The 12,521-nt window shown below is 47.1% G+C and overlaps 1 protein-coding gene across 1 annotated transcript; it reads left to right on the forward strand.

The window, feature by feature from the left end:
• The first annotated feature begins 1,492 nt into the window (after positions 1-1,492).
• Positions 1,493-10,426, forward strand: Ywhah (tyrosine 3-monooxygenase/tryptophan 5-monooxygenase activation protein eta). The gene is made up of 2 exons (XM_028870735.2): positions 1,493-1,808; positions 9,003-10,426. The coding sequence occupies exons 1-2, from the start codon at positions 1,788-1,790 to the stop codon at positions 9,654-9,656; spliced, it is 675 nt and encodes a 224-aa protein (XP_028726568.1). The 5' UTR covers positions 1,493-1,787; the 3' UTR covers positions 9,657-10,426.
• Positions 10,427-12,521: the final 2,095 nt, after the last annotated feature.

Here is a 12,521-nt window from a genome sequence, read left to right on the forward strand (position 1 = left end):
CCAGCCGGCATAGCCCAATTAGTGAGTTCCAGGCCAAAAGAGAGACCTGTATAAAACAAAAGAAAAACACACAAAAATGAGTGGCCAGTGAGTGAGAGGGCTCAGCCTCTATAGTGGAGGCACTGGCAGTTAAGCCAGATGACCTGAATTCCTCCCAAGAACCCACAGGGTAGAGACAGCTGAGTCTTACAAGTTGTCCTCTGACCTCCACACATGCATCCCTCACTCCACCTGCCTCCCACCCAAATAAACGGAATGTTTAAACCGTTCTCTCTCTATATTTAAAAATAAGAACGATGGCTTCTGAAGAGCAGTGCACACAGTCCCCAGGGAACCGAAAGCCCTTCTCCTGTGGTGCCCCGGGGATGTTTGGTTTGGTTTTTGCTTTTTCGAGACAGGGTTTTTCTGTGTCGTCCTGGCTCTCCTGGAGCTCGCTCTGTAGTCCAGGCTGGCCTCGAACTTACAGAGAGCCGCCTGCCTCTGTTTCCTGACTGCCAGGATTAAAGGCGGGGGCTACCACGCCCTGGCTAGCGTGCTTGTTTTTGTTTTTTTCTAGGTTGTCTTAAGGCCCAACCCAGGATCCCTTAGAACAGGGCTGGGAGGGGCTTAGTGACCAGTCTGTCCATGGCCACAGAAGTCCCAGAAGATACTGAAATCAGATTTTGGTCCCTCCCACACAGGATGTGTGCCCTTGCTTTGCATTTTTGCTCCTTCTTCCACTGCAGGGTCCATCTCAGGCTCTCACTCACGCCAGGCAGACACGGTACCTCTGTGTTAGAACCCCCAACTCCCTTTCAAAGATTTGAAACAGGGTAAGTCCAGGGTCGTGGCTTGCACTTCCGCCCTGAAAAATGGGGTGGGGGGGGCCTGCTGTGCCCTTCCTGGAGTGAGTTGTATGGAATAGCTTAGGCCAGTTAAGGCTCAGCCCTGGACCAGCTCCTCCTAGGTCCGCCGTGAACGATAAACTCTGCCAGGCTGCCCAGGCCTAGGAAAGCCACTTCTCAGGGTGCGGAATGGTGGGTTCTGGTCCGTCTCCGAGGGGCTGTCCCCAAGGGCTGCAGCCACGTGGGCCGCCGCCAGGGCTGACCCAGGCGCTGGGTGTGGCGACGCCGGGCAGAGCCGTCCCCCAGCGGGGGCCGCGGCTTCTGCACACACGGTTGTTGGCTGGTCGGACCCTCCTCCAGCCTGAGCTCTAGCAGGGGTTCTGTGGCGGCGCTTCGCCGGCCTGGGCTGCGACAACGCCCGCCCGAGGAACCCCCCACCGCCGCGCCCCAGCCGCTCCCCACCCTCCGCCACTGCGGCGGTAAAATGCAGCACTGCTAGGGCGCCTGCGCGGCTCTCCAGCGCGGCCCTAGCCGCGGCTATTTATAGCAGATGACGTCACCTTAAAAAAGACCGTTAGGGCTGGGCCGCCCCGCCTCCTCCCCCCCGCCCCTCCCGCGGCTCCCGGCGGGCCGCTCCGAGTGCGCAGGCGTCGTGGCGTTCTCCCCGCCCGCGGCACCCCCTGTCCTCTCTCGGCAGCTCGGCGGCCCTCGCCACTGCGCGTGCAGCCAGCCAGCGAGAGGGCGCGAGCGGCGGCGCAGCCTGCAGCCTCCCGCCAGCCGGCGAGCCAGTGCGCGTGCGCGGCGGCGGCCTCGGCGGCGACCGGGAAGCGAGCGGACGGGCGAGCGGGCGAGCGAGCAGGCGGTGCGGGCGCGCGAGGCGAGGCCGAGTCGCGAGCGACATGGGGACGAGAGCAGCTGCTGCAGCGGGCGCGACTGGCGGAGCAGGCGGAGCGCTACGACGACATGGCCTCCGCCATGAAGGCGGTGAGCGCACCGGGAGCCGGGCGGCGGGGGGCTGCGGGGCGGGCCCGGGCCTGGGCGGCGGCTCCCTCTCCCCGCGCGCACGGCCACCTTTTGGGCGCGGCGGCCGCCGGGCTCTCCATTTCCTGAGGCCCGGCCGGGGCGGGGTCTCCCCCTCGGAGGCTGGCGGGCGGGGGTCGCGGCGTCCGAGCTCGGAGCCCCGGTGGGGGAGGGGGTCCACGAGGAAGATCGCATTCCTGCTTCTAGACCCTTCTGCCCCGACCTGAGGCGAAACGTGCTTCCCGTCCACCATGCACCCACTTGTAATAAAGAATCATCAGCGAGTGGAGCCCCGTCTCCTGGTCTTCTCTGCCACGACCTGTTTGCTTTGCTTGCCTGAAGTTGGTTCTTTCCCGTTTTCCACGCCTCGGGGCTGGCTTTGTTGTGCCAAGACCCCTTTCCAGGAGTCATGGGCGTGAGGGAGGGCGTGGGTTCCTGCATACTATTCCAACGTTCAAAGCAGCGTGTCTGCCTGGAGACAAATGAAAATGAAGCGGACCTGGGCCTTTGCATTCCTGAGACCCTCATAGATGGATTCTGGAGCTTGATTTCCGGTAAAGGAGACATGCCCAGCCACACCCTAGCAAGTACAGTAGATTAGAGCTTACCTGCCTAACCGAGTGTTCGAATTCTGGTTACCACCTCACCATAGACGACTCCGCACATTGTCCTGGGTTTTGTCTAGATGAGTATTTCTTGTCAAGGTCACGCAGTGGGAGAAGTACAAGCGTGGCTACTATGTTCTGTTGGTCTTGGGCAAACCTCCTAAGCCTGGGGAGAATTCCCTTGGACTCCACATTCTAAATACACAAGCATTTTGGGAGTGAGACTCAGAAATCGGCCTTTTAAGCAGACCTTGGGGCAGTTTTTAGCTGACTTAAGGGAGTATTAACTGCCCTAGATTGTAGCTCATATGTCCTATAGCTGGCCTTTGAAAGGATTTTTAAATAAAAAAAATAGAAGCGGAGATACTCCCTACAAATATAATTTGGAAATTTTATTTTGATACTACATGAAATATGAAATTGAGGACAACGTTTAGGATTTCCTAGGTAAGAACGATAATCAAGTTATCTTTCCTCTAGTGTCCTGTTACACATTTCAGCACAATGTCTCTGGAAGCCAGCCACATCACAGCCCATTTGTTGATTCATTGGTGATACTGACTTCAGCATTAGGCTGTGCTCTTCTGAGGAGATAGAAGCTCTTCACGTATCCCAGGGGATGTTCTAGGTTTGGGGTCTGGACTTACTAGAAATTGCAGATTCTTCCTTTAAGAAAATTAATTTAAAATGCAATTTTGCAAATTTTTGGAAACAAGACTGTAATCACTATTGTACATCTTGAAAGCCACCCCTATCCACACACCAAGTCACCAAATGGTTCTGGGGTTGTGCAAGTTGAGGCCTCTCCCTGGACACCTCAGTGAGGCCTTTGCTCACTGTGAGTGGGATTTGAAGGTTGCAGTTTTGGGAGATAAAGGTGTTGAAGAGAGACAAGGATGAGGCTTAAATGAAGATGAATTAAAGCTGAGGTAAAGTGGCTATCATGTATCTGAAGCTATTGACTATCCTGACGTGGGAAATAAGGAAAAACTAGAGAGATGTTACCAGAACAAAATACATGGTTTCAGCAGGGGTCGGGTAAGGTCCTCTGCTCCTTTTGAGTTGGCTTGAAAAATGTCTAGCAATTTCCTACTTGTATTCCTACTCAGATGTTCTCTGGGGCATTAAGGTAACATTTTACAAGCTAATGGACCTTTGAGTGTGTTAGAAATTTATAATCCATGTCTGAAATGATTCGTGGGTTGGAAAAGACACTAAGAACTGATAATTTAATATTTGCACCATCAAATTTGTGATAAAACATTCCCTCAAACTAACTATTAAAAAATAAGGGGAGTTGTTTCCTACCAGAATTAATATTTGTCACCTGTATTAGTGGGATGTATTTTTAGGTAGGTGGAGAACAATCTTATTTTGCCTGTTGGTGTAGTTTGTAGATGAAATTCTTAATATTAATAGGCCATCTATTTATAAACTTTGAAGATTTTGGGAAGAGTGAATACTAGGATACTTATGTTGGTTTTTTTCCTTCTCTTAGATAGGTTTTCATGTATCTCAGGCTGTCCTCAAACACATTAAGTAGCTGAGGCTGGCCTTGAACTCCAGATGATCCTGCCTTTACCTGTCAAATGCTGGGATCACTGGTGTGCACCACCCTGCCTGGCTTCCCTCTGGGTTTATGTGGGCTTTCTTTCAGGCAATTTAAAGACAGGTAAGTGTCCTGTTCTGGAGAGCGTGGACCAGGGCATTGGCGTGATGGAGTGAGCAGGTGCCTTTACTCTGACCTTGAAACTTAAATCTTCTGGCTGCAGGGACTCAAGTATAAAATTGGGACTATTGGTGTTAGTAACAAGTCAGTTTTTGTCTTTAATCTTCAAGGTGGTTTTTATTTTTTAATTTAAATGGTTTAGTCATATTGCCTATAACAATGTTTCTTAATCCAGCAGCGTCACCTGGAGGACAGTAGTGGTAAACTTTAAGAATTTAGGCTGAAGGTGGAGCCCGGGTGATACGGCCGATGGCTAGCATGCTGAGGGCCCCAATTTTGATGCCCCAGCACCGCCCCTCCCCCACCCCATAGGTTAGGAATAGTCATGTTGCTTCAAATCAGTTGCAGATCATAACTCCTGCCTCAACTCATGAAGAGTCAGCACATGTTTCTGAACAGAAGCTTAATAAAAAATGGCTCTTCAAGCCCTTCCTGATCTCACCTAGTCACTTCCACGGAGTATGGACTCTGAAGTAAGCTTATTAAGTGCGGTTAAAATGTCACTGTAGAAGGACTGAGATGTCAGGAAAAAGAAACTATAGCCTTCTGTATTGATAAAGAGGTAGACATAATTCTGTCACTTCGTTTTATTCCCCGAGTCATTTATATCACGATAGAGATGGTAACTGTGAAATTATAAAATGCAAACATCCAGTGCTGTCCAATCTTACTAGGGTCTCACTGACTTCAAACCCAGGATCCTCTTGCTTGTGCCTCCTGAATGCTTGCATTACAGGCTCGGGCCACCACACCCAGCTGCTACAGTCTTGGATAGTGTTGGCAGAACATAGCGAAATGTTGGATTTGATGACTGTCAAGTGCAGGAGACAAACCGCATTTTAGGAAACATGAGTTGGACAGGAAGAGGCCAAAGGCCTGCGTTCCTAATGGCTGAGATGGTGAGAAGGGGGAAAGAAGCAGGTAGTGTGTAAAAGGAGAGTCCCACTGAATGACTGGGGGAGACATGATCTTGTGGACTTTCAGGATGCATCAATACGGAAAATTTTCGAGACAAGTTCTCACTCTTGTCATCCCCCTTTGCCTCCCATAGTCCCTCCCCATAACCCTGTGCACACACCCTCCATCTGGCTTGGAACCCCCTAAGTGAACCACGCTGGCCTCTGCCTCCTGAGTGCTGGGATTGAGCCACCATGAATGTGGGTCTCCTGTGAAAGCCACTTTAGTGCTGTTTGAAATAATGAAATAAATGAAAACTAGGAGAGCCCTGTTTTCCACCAACTGGCCATTGAAATGAAATTTCTTAACAATCTCTAAACCGAGGGAGGAAGAAGACATTTAGTTATTCACGTAATAGCTGCAGGTAAAGGCTGCTCCAGGCTTGGGGTTGGGTGGGAGAGCACTTAGCACACTCCGGACTCTGGCTTAGTCCCTGTACCGGAAAGAGAGATTTCAGGTGCCAATCAGATACATAACCCTCCTGCCCTGAAAGCAGTTCTTTCTGCAGTGGGTCTTGAATTATCTCCTGAAAAGCTTTCGTAGGAGCCATTGGGGGGAAAATGTGCTCTTTGGTTTTTATATATTAGAGGTTAAGTGTAAAGGTTACACTTTTCCTTTAGAAATGTGGTGTGGGCTAAGTTTGATAGCTTATGTCTGTAATCCCAGCACTTGAGAAGTTGAGGTTGGAGGATAATTGTGAGTTCAAGACCAGCCTTAGCTACACAGTAAGACCCTGTCTTAAAAAAAGAAAGTTTTAGAGTGTTACCTCTGTTTTTCATTTCATATTCATTGAGTTTGAGGAATTTATTGTTTTACTTAGTAGGTACTCATAGATAGTAGCTGTTAGTCCATGTACCTATTATTTTTACTTATACTAATTGCTTGGTGCTAGGAATCAAACCCCAGGGTCTTGTGCACCCTAAGAATATGCTCTGCCACTGGCTGACTCCTTCATCTCTCATAATGTTAAGACCTGTCTACAAGTGCTGTTTGTAGTAGTTCCATTTTACAGATGGGATTTACAGTCTTAATTTCTCACTTGAATGTTGTACAATGTCCCATGAAGTTACAGGATAGTTTCTGATAGATGTTCTGCTATAGTAACCATTGTTCCAATTACTTTACGTTCCAATTACTTTACGCAAGTGGACTTAGTAAGCAGTTACACTTACTGGGTGTATCTGCCAAATTTGATTAAAAATAAAATCTACCACTTGTGGCTTAGCTGAACTCTACCTGTCCTGAAAGCCAGGAGTGTTTTTCAGTATAATAATTAAGAATTGGTTGAATTTCAGTTACAGCTATTAGTTGAGTGTTACATTTTACTTGTCAGGGCTGGGGGGATGGTTTAGTTGGTAAAGTGCTGTTTCACAAACACGAGGGCCTGAGATGGATCCCAGAACCCACAAATTAAAAACAGCACAAAACAGATGGTGGACAAATGGCTTGTAATCCCAGGGCTGGGGAGACTGAGACAGGCTCACTGGTCATCTAACCTAGACTACATGTTAATTCTAAACCGTTGAGAGAGACCTTGCCTCAAAGGGTCTCAAAGATGGTGATGCCTGAGGAATGGCTCCTGAAGTTGTCCTCTGGCCTCTACGCACATGCACACTAGTCAACTGATTCCCCTGGCCTCCCTGTGGAGGCAGCCTGATGCTAGCATTTTAGTGTTCTTCATGCTTCCTTCTTTCACTGATGTTCTGTTCTTCTGCTGTGGATGTTGACACTTTGATGATCAGAACTGGGCAGGATTTCTGAAGCCGCCAGTCTCTGCCTTTAGAGACAGTAGTGTGCAGTAATGCCAGTCATTTGAGTTGTATGATGTCAAAAGCAAGGCAAAGAGCCTCCAGTACTCCAGATACAGAGACAGGTAGATCTCTGTGAGTTCGAGGCCAGCCTGGTCAGTGAGTTCCAGGACAGGCACCAAAACTACACAGAGAAACCCTGTCTCCAAAAAAAAAAAAAAGAAAGAAAGAAATGAAACCAAGGCAAAGACAAGTCAGTCTCTATGAGAGTCACTCTTTTCATTTGGCCAACATGAAGCTTAGGATAATGTTAGTTATCTCTGCTGGTCTTGAGCCTGTGACATAGCCGAAGCAGGTGAGCTCTCCAATCCTCCTGCCTCAGCTTCCTGAGTAGCTGTGATTATGGGCCTGTATTATCATGCTTGGCTCCTGTGTCAGTTTTGTTGGCTCAGTATTGTTGATAATGGGTATCTCCCAGATGAACTTCTAAGTATTTTAGTCATTGTTCTGTTTTTGGCACTAGGTCTATTTTTATCCACACTTTATTGCCTTATGAGTAGTGGGAGGAGGCCCCTCGAGATTTCTGAGTAAGCAAATGGTGTCATAGGAAGATAAATGAATTAGCAGCAAACTGTGTTATTTGTGACTTTTAATAATGCTGTGTGTAATCTTAGAGCAGAGAATGGGTGGAAGAGTGCCATTGGGCTGAGTCGGTACAGCCAAAAGCTGTGTGGTCAAGACGACACTTAAATTGCTGACATGGAGACTGTGGATTTATCTTGTTTTTAAGAAATGAAGAGATGCCTTTAATCCCAGCCCTCGGGAAGCAGAGGCAGATGGATCACTGTAGTTCAAGGCCAGCCTGCTCTACAGAGCAAATTCTAGGACAGCCAGGGCTACATAGGGAAATCCTGTCGAGGAGAAAAAAAAGTTTTTTTTTCTTCCATATAAGGTCACATTAGCAAGTACTAGAGATTAAGTTTTCAGGGGACACAGTTCAGCCCACAACAAAATCTGATGCTCTTTCTGCTAATGGTATAGCTGGTTCACTTGGAGTTGGCATCATAGAAAACCAAGAAAAGCAGCCAGGCGGTGGTGGCACACACCTTTAATCCCAGTACTTGGGAGGCAGAGAGAGGCAGGTGGATCTCAGTGAGTTCGAGGCCAGTCTGGTCTTCTACAAAGTGAGTGCCAGAACAGCCAGGGCTACACAGAGAAACCCTGTCTCAAAAAATAAAATAGAAAATCAAGAAAAGTTGTAGCTGGCGAAATTGAACTTTTCCATTAAAGTAATTAGTGTTTCCAATTTTTATGGCCACCTGGATTCTAGTCATGTATTTGGAAAAAAAGATGGCTGTAAGTAGCATTGCTGTCTTTCAGCAGAAGTGGGCGTTTACTAATGTACTTTTCATTTTAGTTTGTGTGAAGCCTGGAAGTATCTGTGGAGAGTACCACAGAGCAAAGTCTTTATAAGACATTGTATACCACTGTAATAATGCTTTACATGATACCCAGTCATTCCTCTACCAAAATGAGAACATCATTTAAAAAATTTTTTCTCTTGCTGGGTGGTAGTGATACATGTCTTTAATCCCAGCCCCTGGGAGGCAGAGGCAGGTGGATCTCTTGAGTTTGAGGCCAGCCTGTTCTACAGAGTGAGCTCCAGGACAGCCAGGGCTATACAGAGAAACCCTGTCTTTAAAAAAAAAAAAAAAGAAGTATTTGTGTATGTGGGGGGAAGGGTGAGTCAGATCTTCCTGGCACTGGAGTTATAGGCAATTGTGAACCATCTGGTGTGAGTACTGGCAACTAAACACTGGTCCTCTGCAAGAGCAACAAGCTCTCTCAACCACGGAGCCATCTCAGACTTGAATTATGAATTACCCTAGGCCTTATCATGTCCTGAGTACTGAGGTCACAGGCATAGGCCACTGTGCCTGTCTCCATTATGAACAGGATTATTAATGACAAAGTGCTGAGATCATAGGCATATGGCACTATACCTGGCTCCATTATGAAAAGGATTGCTCATTACATTGAAGGAATTACATTGAAGGAAGGGATGATTTTCAAGATATTCAGGCTTTGCCCTCTTAAGTTTACCTCTGGTGTTTTGCAGGTGACAGAGCTGAATGAACCTCTATCTAATGAAGATCGAAATCTTCTCTCTGTGGCCTACAAGAATGTAGTTGGTGCCAGGCGATCTTCTTGGAGGGTCATTAGTAGCATTGAGCAAAAAACCATGGCAGATGGAAATGAAAAGAAGTTGGAGAAAGTTAAAGCTTACCGGGAGAAGATTGAGAAGGAGCTGGAGACAGTTTGCAATGATGTCTTGGCTCTGCTTGACAAGTTCCTCATCAAGAACTGCAATGATTTCCAGTATGAGAGCAAGGTGTTCTACCTGAAAATGAAGGGCGATTACTACCGCTACTTGGCAGAGGTGGCTTCTGGGGAGAAGAAAAACAGTGTGGTTGAAGCTTCTGAGGCCGCATACAAGGAAGCCTTCGAAATCAGCAAAGAGCACATGCAGCCAACACACCCCATCCGGCTTGGCCTGGCCCTCAATTTTTCTGTGTTCTACTATGAGATCCAGAATGCACCAGAGCAGGCCTGCCTCTTAGCCAAACAAGCCTTCGATGATGCCATTGCTGAGCTGGACACATTAAATGAGGATTCCTATAAGGACTCCACTCTCATCATGCAGTTGCTGCGAGACAACCTCACCCTCTGGACGAGCGACCAGCAGGATGAAGAAGCAGGAGAAGGCAACTGAAGACCCTTCAGGTCCCTGGCCCTTCCTTCACCCACTCCCCCCATCATTACTGATTCTTCCTTGCCACAATCACTATATCTAGTGCTAAACCTATCTGTATTGGCAGCACAGCTATTCAGATCTGCCCTCCTGTCCCTTGGGAAGCAGTTTCAGATAAACCTTCATGGGCATTTGCTGGACTGATGGTTGCTTTGAGCCACAGGGCATTCCCTTTTGAATTGTGCAGAGAAGTGTGTTCTGAATGAAGCATTTTATTATGTCTGTTGATCTCTGGCAAATCTAGGTGATGGTAATTGAGTGTAGAAAGGAGAATTAGCCAACACAGGCTATGGCTGCTATTTAAAACAAGCTGATAGTGTTCTGTTAAGCAGTACATCTTGTGCATGCAAAAATGAATTCGACCCTCTCACCCCTTCCTTCTGCTAATGGAAACTGACACAGCGACACCTTGTTCCCTCACCATCAGCTTTATAGACTGTTTAACGTGAGCTTTCAGCAGCCCTTGCTGTGCCTCTGAAATGATGACGTGCGCACACTTTCTTTTCAATGCAGTGCATCAGAAGTTTGGATATGTGTAACTTTTTTTTTTGGTTGTGATTAAGAATCATGGATTTATTTTTTGTAACTCTTTGGCTATTGTTCTTGTGTATCCTGACAGCATCATGTGTGTCAACCTGTGTCAATCATGATGGGTGGTTATGAAATGCCAGACTGCTAAAATAAATGTTTTGGACTTAAAAGAGTAAATAAATGCTGCTTTGGGGATATTATCTGTGCCTGGCCTTGATTTTTTCTCCCCTCTGCCTTTCCCCTTCCTACAAAGCTGGTTTGAGTTTCTCAAAAATTGTAGCATTGGTAATGATTCCATTAAATATTTTGTAGCACACAATAGTTTTCTGTGAAGTAACACTATCCACTCCTTGCTAACTGATGCTTATAAAAGAGCCAAGCAAAGTGCTGCCTTGTATGGCAGGTACCTCTGTAGGGCTTAGTCTGTATGTGTTGGGAGGGTTGTGGTTGGTCCTCTTGAGGATTGACCAGTGTTTAGTAGTGACAGTAAACCCTGAGCTTGTATGTGGCTCATTTTCCAAATTAAATATAAAATGCTAATTAGTTGTACCCTTGAAGTAGGTTTTAGTGATTAAAAAGTTTTTGCCAAGTGTTATGGTGCACACCTTTAATCCCAGCACTTGAGAGGCAGAAGCAGTCAGATCTCCCTCAGTTTTAGGCCAGCCTGGTCCATACAGCAGTTCCAGGCCAGACAGAACTACAGAGTAAGACCCTTAAAAAAGAGAATTGAATAGGGATTTGTATGTGGATTAATGTGCAGTGATAGAAGCGACAGCTTGTGGGAGTTGATTCTTTTCTACCCTGTGGGTTCCAGGAACTGAATTCGGGAGCACGAAGCCTGGCAGGTATCTCACAAGCAATTTTATTTTAAAAAATACTTAAAACTTTCCTTGATTTGTTTTACTCAAAACTTTTATTATTTATCTTTTTGAGACAGGGTCTCTGTTGTATAGCTCTTGAGCTCACTATGTAGACCAGGCTGGCCTCAAACTCAGAAGATCCACCTGCTTAAATGAGGCTTTTTGAGGAGCTAAGAGGGGCTATAAGCTGCTGTAGCCTGCTTCACTGCCTGTCTGGTAGACTGCTTTACTGCCTGTTGAAGGTCTATTTCTTTTACACAAGAAGAACTTAAGTGATTTTTACTATTTTTTAAGTAGATTTCAGGCATTGGGCTGTTTGATAAAAACCATTTCTAAAAACCTGTATGTTCTGGGAGTTTATGTGTATAGTCACTGAATCTGCAGTGATCCTGAAAGGCATGTTAATATTTTTGACATGAGAAACAGCCCCTGTCTTCAAAGAGGTAAAGCTGAGGTCAAAACAGACTTGGGGCAGGGATGCAGCTCGGTGGTAGAGCGCATGATTCATCTGAGTGAACCTCAGGTAGGATCCCCAGCACCGCATAAATACCTGTTATTCCTAGGACTGGGGTGGAGGATTGGAAATTCAAGGTCATTCTCGGCTACAGAGCTCCAGGCCAGTCTGGAATACACGAGAGCTTTCTCAAAACAAAAAGCCCAAGGTGGGCTGTTAAGATGGCTATGGCAACGTGCCTACAGTCCAGCTAGTTGGGGGGCCACAGAAAGGTCACTCAAGTTCAGGTGTTAGGGGCTGACAAACATTTTAAATATGGAGCTGCCTTACATCATGGCTCCTAAGCCATGGCAATTTTGATCCCTTATGTGAGAGTAGACCCCAGAAAGATGACACTGGTGGTCAGCCTCTGCTGCTTCCCTCCTCCAAGCTGACATCCTGTGCACACATGAATATTTTCCCTCAAGATCTCACAAAGTACTCTGGAATCCTCTGACCTGGCTGGAAGCCTGCCCTTGGCTTTGAACTGCTAGGTAACTTTGGGTTAGTCTTAGTGGTCCTGAGTCGTTTCTCCACTCCCACTGGACTAGACCTTGATGGTGTCTAGAACAGCAGGAGGTCCACAAGGTTGAGTGAGCTGAAGATGAAGTCGTGTCAAGTTCATCTCCCAAGCTGGAAGTGCTTAGGCTATTGTGGAGGACGGAAGCTGTCAGGACCGAAAGGGGAAATCACACTTGCTGACTACCTTCTGTGAGCTAGCCACCTTGGTAAGTGAGGCTTTAGTTCAGGCTGGCGAGAGGGTTTGGTTATAAGTAGGTACAGCTTCTGAGATAATTAATAGTTTGATTCCCAGGACCCATGTTGGGCTCTTCACAGTTGCTTTCAACTCCAGCTCCAGGGCCATTAATCCCAGCACTCAGGAGGCAGAGGCAGGCAGATCTCATGAGTTTCAGGCCAGCCTGGTCTACAGAGCAAGTTGCA

The sequence above is a fragment of the Peromyscus leucopus genome, chromosome 7 (genome assembly GCF_004664715.2).
Source record: "Peromyscus leucopus breed LL Stock chromosome 7, UCI_PerLeu_2.1, whole genome shotgun sequence".
NCBI classification, from domain to species: domain Eukaryota; kingdom Metazoa; phylum Chordata; class Mammalia; order Rodentia; family Cricetidae; genus Peromyscus; species Peromyscus leucopus.

Excerpts from the sequence above, each read along its gene's own strand:
- Ywhah (XM_028870735.2), top strand. The coding sequence starts at position 1,788 with ATGGCCTCCGCCATGAAGGCG. Across the intron at positions 1,809-9,002 it reads TGGCCTCCGCCATGAAGGCG|GTGACAGAGCTGAATGAACC; the intron begins GTGAGCGCACCG and ends GGTGTTTTGCAG.